Here is a 22,143-nt window from a genome sequence, read left to right on the forward strand (position 1 = left end):
TTGAATACTCGTGGGAGGTATATTATGTAGGAACCGTATAGTATACCTACCCGCTTAATCCCTACCTATACAAACAATTTCAAAACCCCGCGCCATACTGTACACAAGATTATGTTTAGAAATTTAATAACTGTCATGAGTGCTTGGAAAAAAGTCAGTTTCAATATGAACAAGAATATAAAAGTGCTTACAACGGTCGAGATCTTTGCTACAAACGTTTAGTTGGATACAGTGTTCCTAATAAACACTGAAGTTAACGGTGTTTTTAAAAACACTTCTTATTTCTTTACTGCAGACGACATCAGACTTTATCCTTACTGCGGATGTGTGTTAATAAGTGTAACTATGCTCCTTTAAGAACTACATCTTGCATAATTTGATATTACTCTTACTTTCTTTGTATTTAGATTACTCATATTCAATGTATGTAGTAGCCAGACGGCAAGTCCTATTCATAATGAACAAGCTGGGTCCGTCCCTCCGGGAATTTTTTAGCCCGTAGTTTATAAGATCGTGATTAGAGAAAATCAGTACTTACCTATGTACCTACCTAATTTGTTTAATATTCAGTTTATTATCATTCTTGATTTGATTTTTTGATTTTACTTTCATGTAATGATTTTGTCTGTCCGAATTGTTTAGAGAAAACTATGATAGATATCGAAAAAGTGTAAACGAAGACCCCTAGTAAAATTGTCGTATCCACCCCAAAAAATTATCAGACCTCTAAAATTCCCAACCGTTCCCGAGATATTGACGTTTTTTAGTCCCCCCATAAGAAATACCCGGGGAACACACTTTGAGGCCAGCAAAACAAGGACATCGTGTGTCGCCCAGAAAAAAAAATCGTGGCAGTATTGATATTGGCAGTGTTGACAGGGTAGATTCCATGCTCCTCTGACTTTTGATATGATTTTTAATGAAACTACGTTTAACAAGACTCAGGGACGATATTAGTTTTCAGGGGCGAAGCCAAGGGAGCGCGAAGCGGTTCCTAAAGGACCGTTCCCAATTGTCGTTCGGAAAAAAATCGTGTAGTGGGAACACTCTCATTTAAATTACATTGCCTACGAGGACATCGTGTGTCGTCCAGAAAAAAAAAAATCGTGGCAGTATTGATATTGGCAGTGTTGACAGGGTAGATTCCATGCTCCTCTGACTTTTGATATGATTTTTAATAAAATGATGGTTTTGGCTGTGATGTGCAACCAGTCATAGGCTGGCAGCTGCTTTATTTGTCATTAAATAAATGGTTCTCTCTCCTCCCCAGATGGTCAGTTCAAATCAAATCTATTCGACAGTTGCGGCTAACACGGGCTCTGAAGTGTAGATGGATGTACAGCGCGAAGCGCGACCTCATGCACAAATTGCAAAGCCCCGGGAGCGCGCAGCGCGACCACATGCACAACCCCGCGAAAGTTTCCTACTGACGGAGAATTTTTTTCTTACTAAAATATTCTAAACCGTGGCGCGAAGCACGGGCAAAACAGCTAGTCTTATATATAAAAATGAATGTGTGTGTGTGTGTGTGTGTGTTTTCGAACTTTATGCCTGGCCAAACCGCTCATCCGATTGCTATGAAACTTTGTGAACTTATTGCTTGCACTCTCGTGAAGTTTATAGGCTATTTTTCGGTTCGTTTTTGTTAAGCTACGCCGAGCAAGACCACTAAATGGATGAGTGATATGAACGGCCATGCCTTAAAGATTTACTAGCAGAAATCCGGACCGAAGCGACGGATTTCGGCTAGTCCTGTAAAAAATAAGGGATTTTTTTCAAGAGAATCCTCCAACAAATCCGGATTTGATGGATTCAAGTATCTGGATTCTTTGGATTCCCTTTCACTTTTCTTACAAAGAGGTTTTTTTTTTACTTCTCTCTTTAGGGAATCCTTATCTTCTACCACTGCGAACCAAACGAATCAAGTCACTGCGAACCAAACGAATCAAGTCCCCGAGTGGATCCCTCGGATTCACGGGATTCGGATAAAAAAAATAGAAAGTAATATATATACAGGGTGTCCAAAAATAAACGATACATTCAAATATCTCGAAAACGAATGAAGATGGAAAATTAGTGTTTTCGCTGAGTGTCCTAACTTATTGGAAGATATTAATGGTGACCTCTGGAATTTTACCACGTGTCCTCTCAAGATCAACTTTGATTTGTTAAATGGAACCCTATATTGTTGAAGTCAAAGATGAAACCAACATAGAAAAAATAGTTTGAACTTTTTTGATTTGATTCTTCCGAGATAAACGCGAAAAACCGTTGACTTTGAGCGCCATTTTTCCATCACGTGGTACAATTTTGACAACACAAAAAATTGTTTTGACATGGAATCTTACGAATAATTAACTCGAACAAGCCTTTCTTAGTATCATTATTAATGGGTTTTATTCGAAAGAAGAATCGATGCGTGCATTCAGATTGATGGGGGCAACTGTGAACATCAGTAAAATAAGTGAAAAGACCCATTACTTACATTATTTTTATACTTGAAGTCCCAATAAAATATGAATTCTCAGAAACGAAAAAATACTTTAGTCATCCCTAGTAGACCCAATGTAGGTTTTAGTTAGGGCACAAATTTATATGTATGTATTAGTTAGTATTGCCCGTATATTGTTGTGAATAAGTAAATAAACAAACAAAATGTCTCGTTTCGTTAATGGTATGCTTAGGAGCTGAGAAAAGGCAACATATCTCCCAAGGATGAAAGATAGTAGTCTGCTACTCTGGATTTATACTCCTCATCTTCACTTTTACTCCAGGCAATGGCTTTCTCCATTGTTGTGTCACCAGTAAGTACAAGAAGAGTCTGAAATCCATTGTTATAGCCTAGTCTGATGTCTGTGTTGCCTCTGTCACCAATCATCAAAGTTCTCTCAGGATTCAAGTTGTACTTTTCAATTAAATAAGATCCTATTAGCTTGCTTGGTTTTCCTATGACAACAGGTTCTCTCTGAGCTCCTGTCTTCACTGCAGCAACCATTGATCCTGTACCAGGAACTGTAACGTGTGGTCCCATAGGAAAACTCTCATCTGTATTGGTTGCCACAAACAATGTATTGGGATTTGTTAAATAGCAAGCTGCTTTCATAAGTTTTGGAAAACTGATATGAGAGTCAAATCCCACAACAACAGCTCCTACATGAGGATCCAAATTTAATTTTTCGTGATCAGTCTTAAGATCTCTGCCAGGAATCATGACATCAGGACCAACACCAAAATTCTCAATTCCAGCAAGGTTCAACTCATCAGCAATGCCTGATGAGCCTACAATGTAGGCCTTCTTTTTGGGATCCAGATGTTTTTTCAAGTACTGAGCAGCTAAATATGCTGTCCCTATTATTTCATTAGGCTCTGCATTGAAGCCCAAGTGTTTTAGCTTAACAATGAGCTGCTCTCGAGTTTTAGTACTATTATTGGTCACATAGAATATTTTTTTCCCAAGAGATTTGAGAGAGTTCATGACTTGGTCTGCCCCTGATATCAATTCATTTTCCAACCAGAGCACACCATCACAGTCCGTAAGAACAGTATCAAATGAATTTAGAAAATCTTTCTGTTTGTCCCCAGACAGCTCTGACAAGTTTATCAGTTTCATGACAGTGGTTTGAGAGGTGGCCACCTGTCAAAAGAAAAACTAAGTGTCAATTAACATCTCATCTATGTATTTCTTTTTATAACCCACTGTAATGTTTTGACAGACAAATGGCATGCTCTGATTATAATACTTTAACGTCCCTAACCCACCGAAAGTAATATTACTAAATTACTATACACTTGAGAGCAATAAATTTGTGGCAAAAATATTGCTGAAGTTCCTGAAGTTTTTCTAATTTTTCCCAAAGACAAATTTGATTCTTAGGAGGTATCAAAAGAAAGGTAGTTTTGCTAAATTAAAAAAAAGCACAGTTTTGAAAAAAAACTTGAGTTGTTAAAAAATAAAAATGCAAGACAAGTTCAAAACAAAGGTTTAACGTTCAAACACAAAGAAAATCGGTTTACTTATTAGTGCATGATTAACTTTTTTCACACAAGAGGTGGCATTTAGTACATATGTTCCCTCCTCAAGCTTTTATGACAGCCTACATTCGGTTCCTCATGAACAGGGTGAGGTTCTTTCCTTTTTCTTGGGGGATGGCCTCCCACTCGTCTGAGAGCCCTTGTTTCAGCTCCTTAACATTAAATTGCATAAATATGAAGTTTTAAACTTGTCTTGCATGTTTCTTTTTCTTTCTTTAACGACTTGAGTTTTTTCAAAACTAAGCACAGTTTTTTAAAGTCGACAAAATTACCTTTCTTTTGATACCTCTTGAGTCAAATTTGTCTTTGGGAAAAATTAGAAAAATCAAAAACTTCAGGAATACTTTTGTCCCGAATTTATTGCTCTCAAGTGTAGTTTAAAAATATCATTGTAACAAGAGAAAACATTGGAAGGAAAACTATTTTGTATGAAGCTATGAAGATATATCCCAACTTTTTAAAATGTGACACACAGGCACATGCAGACCAAAATTAAATTTGAAATATTGGTCCTGACGGCTTCCAGGGATAAAGTGGATCTTTCTAATTTCATTTTTGGGTCTGCATTTCATTTCAATAAGAATCATTAGGGTGGTGTGGTCTATTTGAAGCACAAATCACCATTCAAAATAAATTTCCCAATTTTGGTGCTTCTTCTTTAGGCAAATGAACATGGAACAAGCTGGGTCCGTCCATCCGCGAATTTTTTGTTCATATGGTCGCGCTGCGCGCTCCCGAGGCTTCGCGGGTATGAGCATAGGGTCGCGCTTCGCGCTCCCTTCTTTACAGTTGTGCATACGGTCGCGGTTCGCGCTCCCTTGTTTACGGTCGTGCTGCGCGCTCCCGGGGCTTCGCACGGTTGTGCATGCGGTCGTGCTTGGTGCTCCCTTGTTTACGGTCGTGCTGCGCGCTTCCGGGGCTTCGCACGGTTGTGCATGCGGTCGCGCTTGGTGCTCCCTTGTTTACGGTCGCGCTGCGCGCTCCCGGGGCTTCGCACGGTTGTGCATGCGGTCGCGCTTGGCGCTCCCTTGTTTAGGGTCGCGCTGCGCGCTCCCGGGGCCTCATGGTGTTGAGCATAGGGTCGCGCTTCGCGCTCCCTATTACTAGGTACATAATAAACAATGCATTCATAAAGTCCCCCCCACATTAATTTTTGAACCGATGAATTTAAAAACGTGAAATTTTGTATACGAACCTATATTTACCTCTAGTTTCTTATTGAGGGACTTTTTCAGGGTCGGCCCCAGGGGGGGGGGGGGCACACAAGTAGGGAGTTCTCATTTAAGATTCCTGAGGTCATTTTCAACAAAATAGATTCTATAACTTTTTTTCTGATCTCACTTAGTTTCAGAGATATATCCACCATTTTGTTTTTCTAGAAAATTCACAACCTTTCCTTAAGTGATTACTTTTTTTTTTCCTATTAAACTTACAGAAAAATGAGTTTCAGAACTGAAGCCTGCAGAAAATTTCCTCTGAGACGCATTAATGATGAGATGACAGACCCTATTCTACCCTTTGTTTTTCAATGTCTGCAGAGTGCTTACTTTGACAAACAAAGCTTGGATCACAGACAAACACAGCCTTTGGCTTCAACTACCTATAACATTCTCTATCCCTGGGGGATAGGGGGAAAACAATGAACCACCTCAAACTCAGAATTTACAGACAAAAAATGTTGTGTCCACCAAGGTGCATAAAAAATTCATGGGCAACAATTGAACTTAATTTAGTACAATTAAACAATTTCAGATCAAGATGTAAATAGGAAAAATTTATGAGAAATATCATTTTTACTTTCCTTATCCTATAGGAAGGAAAGTAATGTAATCGGGTCAAATTTTCGATGGTCAGTTTTTAGTGTCAAAACGCGACCTTTTAGCGACATTTTAGGGGATTTAGGGACCGTTTTGGATGTTTTTGAGTGCGCCAATGCACTTTTTGGGTACTTTTACATCGGAATAGGACTCTATCTCGAAAAAAATTGTCATTTGGTTGAGCCCCATTTAGTTAGTCCTGGCCAATTTCGTCGAAATATGCAAAAATCCAAGCTCTAGTTAGTCTACACCACCAAAGTTTAAAGGGCCAACCCAAACGTTCAATTTTTGTTTCACCCACTCAATTTTTGTTTAATTTAACATTTCTTCAATAAGTTTTTCGCTCTCCATATCGCACGAGCCTTTACAGTGTTCTGACACATTCGAAAACGAATGCCTTATATTTTTTATTAGGGAGATTTCGCATCGAATCCTGATCCCCATAACGCAACCCATGTTGGCGCCATCTTGTTTACATCATGTTTTTAGATCATGAGGCTTCCTAAGAGGAGAAATCTTCGTTTGGAGTTTTCGAATTTTGAAACGCACAAAATTTTCGCGGGCAGCCATTTTTTCGTCATGACGTCAGTTCATGCGAGGTCGTAAACCATGGCTGCTTCAATGTTATTTTTTTGCGACCTTTGAGCGACATTTTAGGGGATTTAGGGACCGTTTTGGACGTTTTTGAGACAATATTTTCTAGGCCCCTTTTCTACCCCTTTCTTTAAAGCTAGAACTTCGGAATTTCGCAGGCATAATAAGCAAGTATAGCTTAACATATGGTTCAAATTTCGTAAGGAGTTATGACGGGGGTAAAAATGGCTCGAAATGCTTTGTGTAATACACACACTGGCGTGCTGAGGCCGGAACTTGCCCTGGCGCACTGCCGTGCGCCTAGATGTAAAACTAGAAGAGAAGTTACAGTAAGAAGTATATACCTAGTTTTGAATACCTACAAGAAAGACATTGTTGTACAGTTGTAAAGGATTTTCATAGAAGACATTTCAAGTTATATTATTCTGAATAAAAGTTATATTGTTATTTGAAACCCTGAAGTTCCTCTCTGTGCTAGTGAGTTCATGAGTAACCCTTTAGGAGAAAAATCTTCCCCAGCTATGTGGTAAATCCCCCAAATGCAGTACTGACTCGTGACACTTCCGTATTATCTTCTCCATCTAAGTTTATCTCTCCGTCCTCTTCCTCCTAATTCTGACTCATCAAACTCGCGTCAGGTTTGATATAACAAGGTAGAATTTGTCCAAAGGAAAAGACTGTAAGGCCAGCCAATCACAATCAGGTACACCTGATCAGGTCTACCTGATAGTTTGTGTGCTCATCAGGTGTACCTGATAGTTTGTGTGCTCATCAGGTGTACCTGACAGGTCTACCTCATAGCGAGTGGCTGGCCTAGTAGATATAACTAAACTAATTAAAAACCTATGATTCTAACATAAACCTTTGCAATAAAAATCTAAATTGAGGAGCTGGGTGCAAAAAGGGAAATATGGATTTTTTGCCCTTTTTGCGTAAAACGGTTTTTTGAATAGAACGTGGTGCGCTCTATCTTCCAGCGTTTGAACTGCAGAGATAACTTTTTTTTCGATGAGTTACAGCGTTTTTTGTAAACATACTTTTCAAGGATTTAGATGAAAAATTGAAAACTTTAAAGTTCAATATCTCAGTTTGATGATTTTCATTTATTGCCTTTTTTGCACCCAGCTCCTCAATTATATTAAATGTTCATATGCCTAGAACTTCTAATGAACCTTATACCTAGGTCATCTATAGTAGGTTATTACTAGGGTTGCCAACCGTACGTTATTTCCCGGAACAATCCGTATTTTTGTCAAAAATCAAATGTTCCGCCGGAACACACCTTTGTTCCGGTTTTTTTCCAAATCTATGGAAAATACGGGAACTGACTAATAAACAGAAAAAAATACAAAAAAAGTTTAAAAAGATAAGTATAGTTACGTACGAAAAACACAAAAACCAGCGAGTCAAGTAGGTATTTTTTCAGCCTTTTAGCATGTGACTTTTAGTAACACGGATTCAAAAACGGATTATTTGTAATTTAGTACCTATCCTTGGGTAAAGCAGTTTTACCCAAGGATAGGTACAAGGATGTTTTTATTTCGAATTACTTCATTGGTATTTGTTCTTTTTTTTTATTTGATGCAAAATAGTTTTTTTTTGTTTGGGGAGGGGGGGAGGTGCATGCCTTTGTTCCGGGTAAAAATCGGGAAATCCGTATTTTTTCACCATTTTGCTAGTTTGTACCGTATATGCCGAAAAAAAAGTTGGCAACCCTACGTCCCTTATACCTACCTTTTTATTACTATTGTAATAATAAAGGAAGGACAGACTAAAAATGAAAAATTGAAGAGGCCAGAATGTCAGATCAAGGTCAAACTTGCAATAAATTAGGTATAACATTTTTTAATGCCTTTGATATGATGTATCACAAGTAGGGAGTTCTCATTTTTACTGTTTTATATGTGTGCCCAGAACCTAATTCTCACCGACATCGCTAGCCTATGTTAGCACGCCTGCATTGCAAGCGATAGATTTGTTAAAGGCTCGCCTGAGGCGAACTTCACCACAGTCAGATGTTAGTTCTTGGAAAGGCTGGCTTTCTCCTAACCTGTCCTCCTTCTCTCTTTGAATTCGGAACGATGAGAGCCGGCTCTGTTGATACAGTTCCTTCTTCCTTCCTTTCCTTTTGAGCTTTTTCCCAGAATAGCCCTAAATAGCAAAACTTTGGTCCGGAATAACAACCGGGCCGTACGTTCTGGAAACAGGGCCCAGGGATATTATTGATCTCCATAATTTATCTAATCCTTGTGTTAACTTTGAGTTACTTTGGCCGAAATTTAAAGTCCTGAGAAAAGAGAACTCGTTTTGAGCTTTTTAAAGAAATGACCCAAAATAACGGCCGAACGGTATCTACATCGTCAAAAATTATCGAAGCTCTCTGCAAAATTCGAGGGATCTGTGGCTAAAGTTAAAGTTCTGAGAACGTCTTATCTTTAGCAAACCTCCTAAAAAGGAGAAAAAAAAAGCGTGTTACGCTGATAGACTTGTGGTGTGAGTGTTCACCCACTCCTAATCCTTATTACGCCACTGGTCCATGTTAGGATACAGATTAAAAACTTGTCACATACATATATATAAAAGTTATGACTTAATGACAGAGACCCACTGACTGTTGTGTGAAATGAATAACGTAGTGAATATTCAGAGCATTATGAAAGTGGGCCGAAGCATTTTTATTCCGAGTTCTTCGGTCGTTCCTCCCCCCCCCCCCCCCCAACGAAAGTGGGCCGAAGCATTTTTATTCCGAGTTCTTCGGTCGTTCCTCCCCCCCCCCCGCAAACCTTCAATGGGGCGGGTTGATACAGACAGAGGGGTTTTCAGTGACCACACCCTTCAGAGATCAATACCAAAGCTCTCTCAACAACCCACACCCCCAATTCCTCCTAACTTAATTAATCCAAGTGTGCTATCTAGGCGCACTGCCAGGCTATATTCCGGCCTCAGCATGCAGCGTGTTATATATATTACATGAAGCATTTCGCCTCTTTTTTATCCCTATCATAACTCCGTCAATTTTCCATATATTGTCATGAAATTTAGACCATATGTTAAGCTATACTTGCTAATTATTTATGCCTGCGAAATTGCGAAGTTCTAGCTTTAACGGAAGGGGTAGAAAAATTAACTCATCAAAATTATGAATCATTTTCCGATGTCGCAGAAATTTGGCAGGATATTATAGGCTTGATGGAAAATCAAAAAATGGAAAATCGAAAAATGAGCAGAAGTTGCATAGCCAAGTTGAAATTGAGAGAAGGTTGAAGGAATTGATTCAGCATTTTCAGCAGACACGAAAAACTGGGAATGCAGACTTGGCCTTAATTTTCTGATCTCACCACTTTTATAGGCCGACATTTGTGTGTGAGAAAATGTGAAAAAAATCCCCCAAAAACCAGTTTTTTTGGTTTTTTGGCACCACCATTTTCGTGTTCCTGGTAAAAAGACCTTTAATTTGATATATAGGTCGACTAGGTTTGGATAAGTCCTTCTATGGGGACAGACCGACCGACAGACGACACCGAGGCGAATACAATAGTCCGTCCCTTATACCTTTTTATTACTATTGTAATAATAAAGGAAGGACGGACTAAAAATGAAGACCCAAATTCTTGGTAAATTTAGATATTGTTTTTTACTTTCCTAATCCTATAGGAAGGAAAGTAATGTAATCGGGTCAAATTTTCGATGGTCAGTTTTTAATGCCAAAACACGTTTTGAGGTCCCTAGAGCCTAAATCCAAAGTTTCAGCTATTGGTCCGTGTGTGTGTCTGTAAACAAAATATCTCGAGAACGGTAAGAGCTAGAGACTTGAAATTTGGTATGTAGTATGTAGCTGTCAAATGTGACAAGGATGCGATACGAAACTTTTGGTTAAGATCAGTGCAACGGTTGGCGGCATTTTACCGCTTTTTGGCGGTTTTCGGTGTAATTTAACAATATCTCGGGAACGGTATGAGTTAGAGACTTGAAATTTGGTATGTTGTTCACAAATGTGACAAGGATGCAACACAAAACGTTTGGTTGAGATAGGTGCTGCGGTTGGAGGTATTTTGATTGCTTTTTAGCGGGTTTTGGCGGTTTTCAGCCATACCGACTAAACAGTTAGATATATTGTAAGTGTATAAGAACAAGAACACCCAAAATAAATGTAAATGTATTACGTAAGATTCTGTCCTTTTTATTACGTAAGATTCTCTATAGGTACTAGTAATTGACGGTCTACGTTTTAACTCGTGCTGTTTTGCATACGGTTTAGATGTTTGCTTGATTGTTCCGCTATAACTCTCGATTGCCTGGTCCGATTATGATGAAATTTGGAACACATATTCCTTGTGTACCAAATTTCACTTTAGTGTCACAGGTCCAAACTTTTGATCAAGTCAACAGATAAATTGCCGCATTTATGACCCTTGTATACTCTTGTGTTCTTTCTACAAAAATAATTTCGTCAAAAGATCCCATTTCTTGGTAAATCTATTATTTTAAAAAAGGTCAACCATTTTTTAAATCTTTTGAGGGATTGTAAGTATAAAACCTGTTCTCTGTCCTCTTTCTTTCCTATATCTATACACCATTCATACATACAGCCTGGCAAAAGAGTTTGAGTGAAGTCTACAGTTCGCAGAACTACTAGTAGTAATAATAATAGTAGTATTTATTATCTATAATTTTATTTATGTATCTCTAGTAGCGCTGTCCAACTTTCTTGACTTAGCGGGGCGGGGCGGAGCGCTACCGCCATACACCAAAAAGTTCCTCTTCCCAATAAAATTAACTTGAATTAAACGTGACTATTATTTACCTGTACAAAGGACACGTTGTGAGGAAACTGATTGCTCAACTTTGAAGGTATGCCAGGAACATCAATACCTCCGTACACAATGGGCATCGAGATCGGAAAGAATACATCCGGATTCACTGGGGCTTCATCTATTCCTTCCTTATCTTTCTTGTCGTCCGATTTTGAGAGCACGACGTTGCTGATGTTTGCATACGGTTTTTTGAACTCGCCCCGCTCTTCTTGTTCCGTGGGGAAAGGACCAGGGAAAGTACTGACGGGGGTAAGTTTCTCACACTCCTCTCTTCCCTCGTGATCATCAAGTGGGGAGTTCTTACAAGTTACATAGTGCTTAATGTTCGTCCGGGCCACCTGTGGGAAGAATGAAAGGAACATGAAGTTAGCACTCGGTACTAATTCCATTTTTTCGTTAAAAGTGATATAATTATATAAGATGAAAAACTATATTAAATAGTAATTTTTAAAAAACACATCCACTCTGGCTGTATGGTCGAGGCTTAGTGCCAAACCAATCAATAAAAAAAAAAAAAAAAAAAAAAAAAAAAAAATGCAGTTTATTTATTTTTTTTTTTCTCGGATCTTCCGTGGATATCGAAATTATTTTAAAAACTTTGTTTTGTTTGTTTCTCTCTCTCTCCCTCCCTCCAAGGTGTAAATTCGTACATCAGCCACTCGAGAGTTTTCGCACAAGAATGTTGTAATATTTCGATGCAAAAATTCATTCATAACTATAAAAGAAAAACAAGAAGCTGAACAAAGTTCAAAGTATGATTTCTTACCTTGATCAAATGTTTGTCTATGTCTAATCCAACGATACTGTTAGCATTGAAATCTCGAGCTACGGTCAACGTAATGTGACCTATATTGCAGCCAATGTCCAGAACATCTTTTTTGTGAAACACATGCTTGTATTTGTTAAGAATCTTAATCCTAGGATCTACCTCTTGGTGAAAATTTCTATAACCATAATATCTGTAACATGAACAAGAAAATATGTGAAGTAGAATAAAGTAATCTTTGAAAATTTCAAACAGGATATTGTCAGTTGAGAAATAAACATGAACATGTAGATAAGTAAATGGGATGTACATGTACAGTGTGTAGTGAAATTATATTTTTGGTAAGTTTTTACCCACAAAAATACAAATGTGAAAAAAAGGCCAAGTTCCTGTCCAAAAATGTCGGCCCTTAAAAGTGGTGAGATCAGAAAATTAAGACCAAGTCTGCATTCCCAATTTTTCGTGTCTGCTGAAAATGCTGGATCTCAATTCCTTCAACCTTCTCTCAATTTCAACTTGGCAATGTTTTTCCTTCTCAAATTAATACCTAAATACGGTATCTATTATTAATATGAAATGATTGGGAATGCAGACTTGGCCTTAATTTTCTGATCTCACCACTTTTAAGAGCCGACATTTTTGGACAGGAACTTGGCCTTTTTTTCACATTTGTGTTTGTTTTTGTGGGGGATCTCACTCCTTTTTTCTAAGTGTGTATTTACACATATTACCTAGCTACAGTCCTAGCTACAGTCGAACCTGTCTCAGTAGGAAACCTGGATAACTAGGAAAAAATCGTGACCCCTTCATGGCAACCTCTCTAAGTAGGTCACTTTTTTAACTGGGAAACCTGGATAAGTGGGAAAAAATTGTCGGTCCCCTGGATTCCCACTTAGACAGGTTCGACTGTATTTGCGAGCTTTTGAAAATTTTCCGTGAGTTGTTGTTTTCAGATTTTTCCTTTTACTTACTCATCAAGACCTACCATCCTGCCAAATTTTAAGTTTCCATGACATCGGGAAGTGCTTCATAATTTTGATGAGTGAATCAGTGAGTCAGTCGTAAAATAAGCGATTTTCAAACCGTTTTTCTACCCCTTCCGGTAAAGCTAGAACTGGAATTTCGCAGGCATAATAAGGAAGTATAGGTTAACTGGTTAACATATGGTCCAAATTTCGTGACATTACATTGAAAATTGACGGAGCTATGATAGGGGTAAAAATGCGTCGAAATGTTTCGTGTAATATACACACTGACGTGCTCAGGCCGGAACTTGGCTTGGCGCACTACCGTGCGCCTAGATTTCGAAATTTCCCTGATCAGCGTTTTCATTTAAAATTTCAAGTGCCAATTTGACCGGCATGCAGCAGGAATAATATCCCTGAAGTCTCAGCTTTCTAAAAATAACAATACCGTCCCATTATGTTAATATTTAACCAAGCTACGAACCACGAACCATTTTCTTCCGAAAAACACGTACCTACATAAAGATCATGGTGGACTGGTTAAATTGCCTCTTGAAAAATTAAAAGAAAATGCTGACCAGGGAAATTTCTAAATAAAAACTTACCAAAAGGTACCAAAAAGACAATTTAACTATTTTAAATCTTACTTAATTTAATGAAAATTTTGTGTAGATTTTAGTGGTGAAAACCATTTTTCTCTATGTTTATTTATTTATTTTTTTTTTCCAATAATTTGTTAGTTGGACTTCTTTATTATTACAATCTAGATACTTAAATCAAATGAGTAATGTACATATGACCTAAATTACTAAGTTAAATTGTACTTTACTTACGTACAGAACATAAACAGACACGGCTGTCAGGTGGTTGCCAAACATGGTACCACTCAGATAAGTTCACGCGGTTTCACCCGCTTTAGTCGTCTGAACAAATCATCAACTCTAAGTCTCTAAGAAGATGGGTTGCCTCTATGTTTAATTGGTAAAAAGTTCTGATCGGTTTCTTAAAGGAAGGTGGTGTACTTTAAAGAAAAAACAAAATGGCGAATATATCGGAAACTAAGCGAGATGGGAAAAAAAGTTAGAGAATATTTTTTTTTTTTTTGGAAATGCTCTCGGGAATCTACAATTTTGGTAAAGTTTTTCGTGTTTACCCTGTATGTATATCCCACATTTGTGTTTTTGTGGGGGGTTGGGGGGGGGGACTTACTTGTGATAATTGCCATACTGGAATTTACAATTCTTCTCCCTAAAGTTGGGCGTCTTCTGACCTTTGGCAATTTCTGGTGTGAGCTGTCTGAATCGACTATTGATCACTCGGTGTGTTGGTTGGGGCACAACAGGGCTCACAATTTTATCTTTTACGTCGAATCGTCTGTTTTGAAGCTTTAATTCCAAACTATGATTGAGACTCTCTTTCTTGGTGACTTTCTTTGGTGTGTGAGTTTGAGGTGGGGCTGTGCTAACCTCAGCAGACATTAAGGTTTGAGCTCCCTCATCAGGAATAGCAGGCTCAATGGTAGGTACAGGAGGAAGACTTTCTATTGCTATTGGAATTGAGATTTCTGTCTCAGTGATATCTAATGCTGATTTTACATGACAATCAGAGTCCACAGGTTCAGTTTTTGAAGCTTCATTTAAACTGGAACAAGATAATTCAAATAACAAACATATGGTGGATTTTATTTAACATTTAACCGCTAACTTCAGCGCGGTTCATTCAAGGTCACTACCTCCCCTCACATGGAAGTGTGTTTATGACGTGAGGGGCGTTAACCACTTTTAGGTTTACGTTAACACTTTCAATGATAAAGGGTGTCGCAATAAGAACGCAAGATTTGATTGTTTAATAAAGCATGGTTCCCTGTGGAAAAAAATGGACTTCTAACATCCCTAAGATCTTAGGGCCGGTTTCTAACATCCTCTGTTGACTCGCAAGTTTGTAAACCAATTGTTTACCCAAACTCCAGAGTTGACCAAGTGTTTCATTGACCAAGTGTTTCTGACACATTTTAAAGATGATTTAAGAGGTACCTAAACATTCTGAAATTTCGTATGGAACAATAATCAGACAAATAAAATCCTCAACTTTAATGGTACATTTGTTCCATTTTGACAAAATTTTTGATGACAAATTCGAGGAAATCAGGCTGTATCTCGTTGATGCAACTTTAAATTTCACCTTTCAATGCTTGAAAGCTTGTGGGTATGTTGGTGTATAGGTACCTGTGACTTTAGATACCCTCACAGAAAGAAGTCTGGGGGGGGGGTAAAAGTACATGATCATGAAGGCCATTTCTCCTCATCAAAACGGAAAATAACAAGATTTTGACTAGGAAAATTCTCACAATACGAAACTTTTGGTTAAGATCAGTGCAACGGTTGGCGGCATTTTACCGCTTTTTGGCGGTTTTCGGTGTAATTTAACAATATCTCGGGAACGGTATGAGTTAGAGACTTGAAATTTGGTATGTTGTTCACAAATGTGACAAGGATGCAACACAAAACGTTTGGTTGAGATAGGTGCTGCGGTTGGAGGTATTTTGATTGCTTTTTAGCGGGTTTTGGCGGTTTTCAGCCATACCGACTAAACAGTTAGATATATTGTAAGTGTATAAGAACAAGAACACCCAAAATAAATGTAAATGTATTACGTAAGATTCTGTCCTTTTTATTACGTAAGATTCTCTATAGGTACTAGTAATTGACGGTCTACGTTTTAACTCGTGCTGTTTTGCATACGGTTTAGATGTTTGCTTGATTGTTCCGCTATAACTCTCGATTGCCTGGTCCGATTATGATGAAATTTGGAACACATATTCCTTGTGTACCAAATTTCACTTTAGTGTCACAGGTCCAAACTTTTGATCAAGTCAACAGATAAATTGCCGCATTTATGACCCTTGTATACTCTTGTGTTCTTTCTACAAAAATAATTTCGTCAAAAGATCCCATTTCTTGGTAAATCTATTATTTTAAAAAAGGTCAACCATTTTTTAAATCTTTTGAGGGATTGTAAGTATAAAACCTGTTCTCTGTCCTCTTTCTTTCCTATATCTATACACCATTCATACATACAGCCTGGCAAAAGAGTTTGAGTGAAGTCTACAGTTCGCAGAACTACTAGTAGTAATAATAATAGTAGTATTTATTATCTATAATTTTATTTATGTATCTCTAGTAGCGCTGTCCAACTTTCTTGACTTAGCGGGGCGGGGCGGAGCGCTACCGCCATACACCAAAAAGTTCCTCTTCCCAATAAAATTAACTTGAATTAAACGTGACTATTATTTACCTGTACAAAGGACACGTTGTGAGGAAACTGATTGCTCAACTTTGAAGGTATGCCAGGAACATCAATACCTCCGTACACAATGGGCATCGAGATCGGAAAGAATACATCCGGATTCACTGGGGCTTCATCTATTCCTTCCTTATCTTTCTTGTCGTCCGATTTTGAGAGCACGACGTTGCTGATGTTTGCATACGGTTTTTTGAACTCGCCCCGCTCTTCTTGTTCCGTGGGGAAAGGACCAGGGAAAGTACTGACGGGGGTAAGTTTCTCACACTCCTCTCTTCCCTCGTGATCATCAAGTGGGGAGTTCTTACAAGTTACATAGTGCTTAATGTTCGTCCGGGCCACCTGTGGGAAGAATGAAAGGAACATGAAGTTAGCACTCGGTACTAATTCCATTTTTTCGTTAAAAGTGATATAATTATATAAGATGAAAAACTATATTAAATAGTAATTTTTAAAAAACACATCCACTCTGGCTGTATGGTCGAGGCTTAGTGCCAAACCAATCAATAAAAAAAAAAAAAAAAAAAAAAAAAAAAAAAAAAAAGCTTTTTTTAGAAAAAAAATCCCGCCAACAACAAAAATTATTTAAATATGCGAACAGCTGAATTTTTTTCAAGAGCTTCCCATCTTCTCTACTAGACAGCGCCAGTGCTGCCAATCTTTGATATCAGCTGATTATCCCCACTACGAGATTTTTACGCCCACTCTCGAATTTTCGGTTCTTGGGTTAAATGTTAAATAAAATACAACAATATATAATCAAAATCTTTATGCACTTTTTTGAAAATCTGCTTTTTGATTTCCTCTTTGATGGTTCACGGATTTTACGAACACCGCGAACCGCCCAAAAAGAAGTGCTTTGAAAAAGTAATATCACCATAAGATTTAGAAATAAACAATAGCATGATTCGATCACACACGTACCTTTGAGAAATATCTAGGATTCGCGATTTCGCGAACACCGCGCAATCGCAAACAGCGAAATATTGGACCAAATTGTAATAATAATAAAACCATATGATTTGGGAGTAAAAAAAAAAACAGTCTGATTTGATTGGTCGGAATTGTAGCTTTGAGGCATTTTGATTCCCTCTTTCCGAATTCCAAGGACCGCAAAAAATCGAGTGAGTAGTCGATTTTACTTTAAATTGAAAGTAGAAAAAGGATATGAAATGAAAAATGGGGGGTTCTCATTTAAAAAACCAAAGTTGGCATCCGATTCGCGGACTTAGCGAAATTTTTCGCGAATTGCGATATTGCCTGCATTGGCTGCAGTGAGCACCAAAGTTGTGATATAATAACACAAAGAAACGGCATTTATTATTTATTTATAAATTTATGTCCTGGTTGTTTTAACTTACTGAGTTTCCTCCATGGCACAACTTGACTTTTTCCTTTTCTTCTTGGGCCTCTTCATTTTCTTCAGAGGCAAGATGAATTGTGCTTCATAATCTGCTGTGTTCTCGTCATCACACTGAGCTAAATTTAGTGGATCACAAATATTAGGAGGGATGATCACTTCAATTTCACCCTTCCTGTGCTGGGGAGTTGGCAGTGGAGAGGACTTGGGAGTGACAGCATTCATAGCCCTGTGAAATTATCAACAAGGAACCACATTTAATATGCAGAAAAACTAGATTCGTCCATTATGTACATATTTAACAATAATATGTTGCTATAATTCGCAATTGCCTGGATACACGTCAATCCTTGAAATTTGGAGTCCCTACACTGAATGGGGTCCATTTTGGCCTGTACTTGAAGGACCGCCAATAGGTGAATCATTGCATTTATGACCCTTTTTCAAAAGATCTAAACCCCAGGTATAAATCTCTCTTACTACATAGCCATCACAGACTGCGGGGGTCCTTGGCTTCAGCCACCATGCTTCTCCACACACTTCTGTCCTGTGCTGATTACTCTATTGTTCTGAGGCATGGTAATTGTTTTGCTAATATTATGGTTTAAGGTATGGCGGGTTATTGGCCTACTGATAACCAATCCTGCTGGTGGGGCTGCCACCTTATGGCCCGCAGGGATGCCTGTTGTTTTCATGTGCACTACAAGGGATATGCACACTACTTCCTGGGACGTTACTTACAAACGTAACCAACCAGGGCCAGGTATAAAAATCTATTGTTAAAAAATCTGGTGTGCACATCACACGACTTCCTATGACTGTCCGATTTTTACCAAATTGTTACAGTCGCGTCCTTGGACCATACCGGGATAGCATACCAAATTTCATCACTCTAGGTCTAGGTGTGACCGGTTTCAAGAATGTGTTGCGCGAAATTTGACTTTTCGGGTTTATTGTTACACGCCGCGGCAAAGTGTTCGCTAAGGCGAGTTTTTAGAATATGTCTCATCATTCCCACATATATGCATCCGCACTCGCAACGTAGGCTGTATACTGTATACTCCACTGAGCTCATCTGGTGGTATAATGTCTTTCCTTGAAAATAGAGATCTTAATGTTGGGCTGCTAAAGGCTGGGATGCAGTTATATTTCATAAGAGTGGGTTTTAATCTATTTTCCAGGCTTCTGATGTACGGTAGCTTTACAAACCTAACGGACGGTGGACTGGTTTTGGTGTATAAGGTCTGGTTGAACTTATGTTTCATTGTACTATTGAAGACTTTCCTCATTTCGAATGTTGTTATATCCACAAAGGTTGTGAAAAAGCTCTGCTTTACCCTCAGGCCGTGGTTATGAACAGGGCCATCGTAGGACATCGTCGGACTTTTTGCGTGTAAAGTTGGCGGGAAATTCGAATTTTTGATTTTTTTTCCGCAACTTGTACAATCTGAATTTGTGTTTATGTACTGGGCTGAGATAGGCCATTCTCGGCCTTTCTTGGCGTGTGGAAAATGATGTGGTAGGGATATGGGTGGAAATATCCGTTTTGGGTCCCCTGATTCCAAAAGACATTAGTCTATGGTATGGTCTGTACTTATGTACGTACGTACTATACAGGTTTCAATGGGAAAAGGTGGTAAACAAAATATCTCAAAAACTGTTCGTCGGAGAGCACTGAAATTTGGTTATTTGGTATGCTATCCTGGTATGGTTCAAGAACGCGACTGTAACAATTTGGTAAAAATTGGACAGTCACTCATCCAGATATCAACCATAGTCAATGATGCTTTGTTAAAAAAAATCCATTTTTTGATAGGTACTTTAAGTATATGATTCCTGATTACACAGGGAGTAAATTTTCCACCAAATCTGCCGCCGACGCCGCGCCGTAGGTGGCTCAAGACAAGATTTTCACATTTTTTTTTTCAATATATATTCTGCAAATGTAATAGAAAGTCGTATAATGTTCACACCAGATTTTTTTCTATTTCAATACAATGTGAATTACATCATGCATACAGTTGTCTCAGCTTAGGCAAAAGAGTCTGAGTGAGGTCTATAGTTCACAGAACTACTAGTCTAAGTAATAATAAACCATTACCCTTTTTTCTTACCTATTAATTTCTTCATCTTGTAGACTATTCAGATTCAATGGATCATGGATATTGCCACCAAGTAAGAATTTGGTGGGTGGAATAAAACGTCTTGAATAATCAATTCTCCGCCTCTTGTGACATTTACTTCCTAGCATCACCTGACTTCTCTTCCTGTTGTGTTTGTTGTGGTATGATTTGCTGACATTTTTTTTGTTGTTACTTTGCTTGTCTTTTTCTTCTACAACTGGTTTTTTAGAGTTAACTTTACTATTCTTATTATCATCAAACTTTTCCCTCCCAGCTTCTTCCTTCATGCAAGAAGACATGATCACAATTTTCTGCTACTTACTGAACCTGTAAAAAAAAAAAAAAAAAAAAAAAACCCAAAAAATGAAATAAATTTCCAACATAAAGGGTTACTACTAACCTCTTTCAATGATAAAGGGTCTGTCCCCAATAAGAACGCAAAGATTTGATTGTTTTAATAAAGCATGGTTCCCTGTTTGAAAAAAATGGACTTCTAACTTCCCTAAGATTCTTAGGGCCGGTTTTCTAACATCCTCTGTTGACTCGCAAGGTTTGTAAACCAATTGTTTACCCAAAGACTCCAGAGGTTGACCAAGTGTTTCATTGACCAAGTGTTTCGGACCACATGTTTAAAGATGATTTAAGAGGGTACCTAAACATCTGAAATTTCGTATGGAACAATAAAATCAGACAAATAAAATCCTCAACTTTAATGGTACATTTGTTGTCCATTTTGTGACAAAGAATTTTTGGGATGACAAATTCGAGGAAAATCAGGCTGTATCTCGTTGATGCAACTTTAAATTTCACCTTTCAATGCTTGAAAGGCTTGTGGGGTATGGTTGGGTGTATAGGTACCTGTGACTTGTAAGTACCCCTCACAGAAGAGAAGTCCTGGGGGGGTAAAAGTACAATGATCATGAAGGGCCATTCTCCCATCAATCAACGGAAAATAACAAGATTTTGACTAGGAAAATTCTCACAAAAAAGTTGATCTGAAGACTTGTTCATAAATACATACTGGTGTAAGTTTCCATACCTTTTTTAAAAAGGACACAATTAAACCCCATCGAAATGTGTAAAAAAAAAAAAAAAAAAAAAAATGCAGTTTCTTTGTGTTCTTATATGTCACAACTTTGGTGCTCACTGCAGCATTGTAGGATTTTCCCAACACACAATACATATCTCAATAATCCTAAAATTCAATGTTTACCTACCATGCTGGCACCAGTTGCTATGCTACTCATTTTCCTCACGAGGCTGAGTGGGCCCCGCAACAGTCAGTCACGGAATCAATCATTTGCATGATACAAATTTCTTGGCCCCGCCGGGAATCGAACCCGGGTCTCCCGCGTGCAAGGCGAGTGCAGTGACCACTACGCCATGGGAGCTGACGCCATTCCCCCGGGAATCGAACCCGGGTCTCCCGCGTGCAAGGCGAGCGCAGTGACCACTACGCCATGGGAGCTGAAGATTGGATGCCGGGAATCAAACCCAGGTCTCCCAAGTGCAAGGCAAACGCAGTGACCACTATGCCATGGGAGCTGACTGTAGAAAAGAATATGTTATGGTCCCAACATTGGGCCGTATGAATAAAACGTGAGCACAACCTTATAATTCACTTTTTCAAGCAAATGCTCCTTAATATGTGAATAATGTTGAGCACATACTTATACTCAAACTTTAATGATGAGTATGTACTCATGATCTATAAGCATTTGCTCATAACAAGTATGAATAAAATGAAGCAAATACTAATTATTTTCATCAGATGCCCCAAAAAATTCAGTTGGTTGATAGCAACCTTAGAAATGGTGCATTGATTACATCAAGAAAATGTTTATTTAACATGTGTTTCTCCCAACCCTAGGGATTTCAAGACCCTTTATAGATTTGAGGAACCCAATTTGGAGTGGTTACTGGTTAAGTGATCACTTTTTGGGATACTTCAAAACAGAGGATGCAAGTTTTTCTTTGCTACATGGTAGAACCCAGATTCCAAAAAGGAATAGGGGAAGAAATCAAAACTGATTAATCTTTCAACTTTATAAATAATTTGTAGTTTTTTAAATCAAAATTTAAATACATCTATGAGCAACCTCCATGGCCGAGTGGGTATCACACTAGGCTTGGACACAGGAGGCCTGGGTTCAATTCCCAGTGGGCCGAGGTTTTTTTCGGCTCTGTGCTAGGAGTTGGGATGCACTCAGCCCCGTGAGGACAATTGAGTGGCTACTTTAATCAAGTAGCGACCAGTGGCGGCATTATCGGTGTAAAAAGATAATTGAAATATGGAAATTGATTGCAAAGGAGGGACTTGGTATTAATGTTGTTAAGATTATTCTTACCATTTTTATTATTGGATACTAGGT

The 22,143-nt window shown here is 38.3% G+C and overlaps 3 protein-coding genes across 4 annotated transcripts in view; all 3 read right to left on the reverse strand.

Moving 5' to 3' along the window:
* Nucleotides 1-22,143, reverse strand: part of LOC103506302 (head-specific guanylate cyclase) — a 164,946-nt gene that overhangs the window by 31,959 nt on the left and 110,844 nt on the right. The window lies entirely within an intron of this gene.
* Nucleotides 2,144-5,651, reverse strand: LOC103506152 (glycerol-3-phosphate phosphatase). The gene is made up of 2 exons (XM_008470539.3): nucleotides 5,466-5,651; nucleotides 2,144-3,634 (listed from the first exon to the last, which is right to left on the reverse strand). Exon 2 carries the CDS (start codon nucleotides 3,608-3,610, stop codon nucleotides 2,681-2,683), a length of 930 nt encoding a protein of 309 aa, XP_008468761.1. The 5' UTR covers nucleotides 3,611-3,634; nucleotides 5,466-5,651; the 3' UTR covers nucleotides 2,144-2,680.
* LOC103506313 (7SK snRNA methylphosphate capping enzyme) lies at nucleotides 11,212-22,141 on the reverse strand. 2 transcript variants are annotated; one of them, XM_026821382.1, is made up of 6 exons: nucleotides 22,120-22,141; nucleotides 19,763-20,098; nucleotides 17,650-17,877; nucleotides 14,198-14,629; nucleotides 12,024-12,216; nucleotides 11,212-11,595 (listed from the first exon to the last, which is right to left on the reverse strand). In XM_026821382.1, exons 2-6 carry the CDS (start codon nucleotides 20,068-20,070, stop codon nucleotides 11,227-11,229), a joined length of 1,530 nt encoding a protein of 509 aa, XP_026677183.1. In that variant the 5' UTR covers nucleotides 20,071-20,098; nucleotides 22,120-22,141; the 3' UTR covers nucleotides 11,212-11,226. The 2 variants fall into 2 exon arrangements, with proteins under 2 accessions (XP_026677183.1, XP_008468923.1); XM_008470701.3 differs by lacking the exon at nucleotides 22,120-22,141 and having other exon boundaries at nucleotides 19,763-20,107.

The sequence above is a fragment of the Diaphorina citri genome, unplaced genomic scaffold (genome assembly GCF_000475195.1).
Source record: "Diaphorina citri unplaced genomic scaffold, Diaci psyllid genome assembly version 1.1 scaffold11, whole genome shotgun sequence".
Taxonomy (NCBI): Eukaryota; Metazoa; Arthropoda; class Insecta; order Hemiptera; family Psyllidae; genus Diaphorina; species Diaphorina citri.

What these genes read in the sequence shown, in the direction of transcription:
- LOC103506152 (XM_008470539.3), bottom strand. Translation starts at nt 3,610, where the DNA reads ATGAAACTGATAAACTTGTCAGAGCTGTCTGGGGACAAACAGAAAGAT.
- LOC103506313 (XM_026821382.1), bottom strand. Translation starts at nt 20,070, where the DNA reads ATGTCTTCTTGCATGAAGGAAGAAGCTGGGAGGGAAAAGTTTGATGAT. An exon ending in TGTGCCATGGAGGAAACTCA is followed by an intron (nt 14,630 to 17,649) that starts GTAAGTTAAAAC and finishes ATCTTGTTCCAG; the next exon opens with TTTAAATGAAGCTTCAAAAA. An exon ending in TAGACAAACATTTGATCAAG is followed by an intron (nt 11,596 to 12,023) that starts GTAAGAAATCAT and finishes TTCTTCCCACAG; the next exon opens with GTGGCCCGGACGAACATTAA.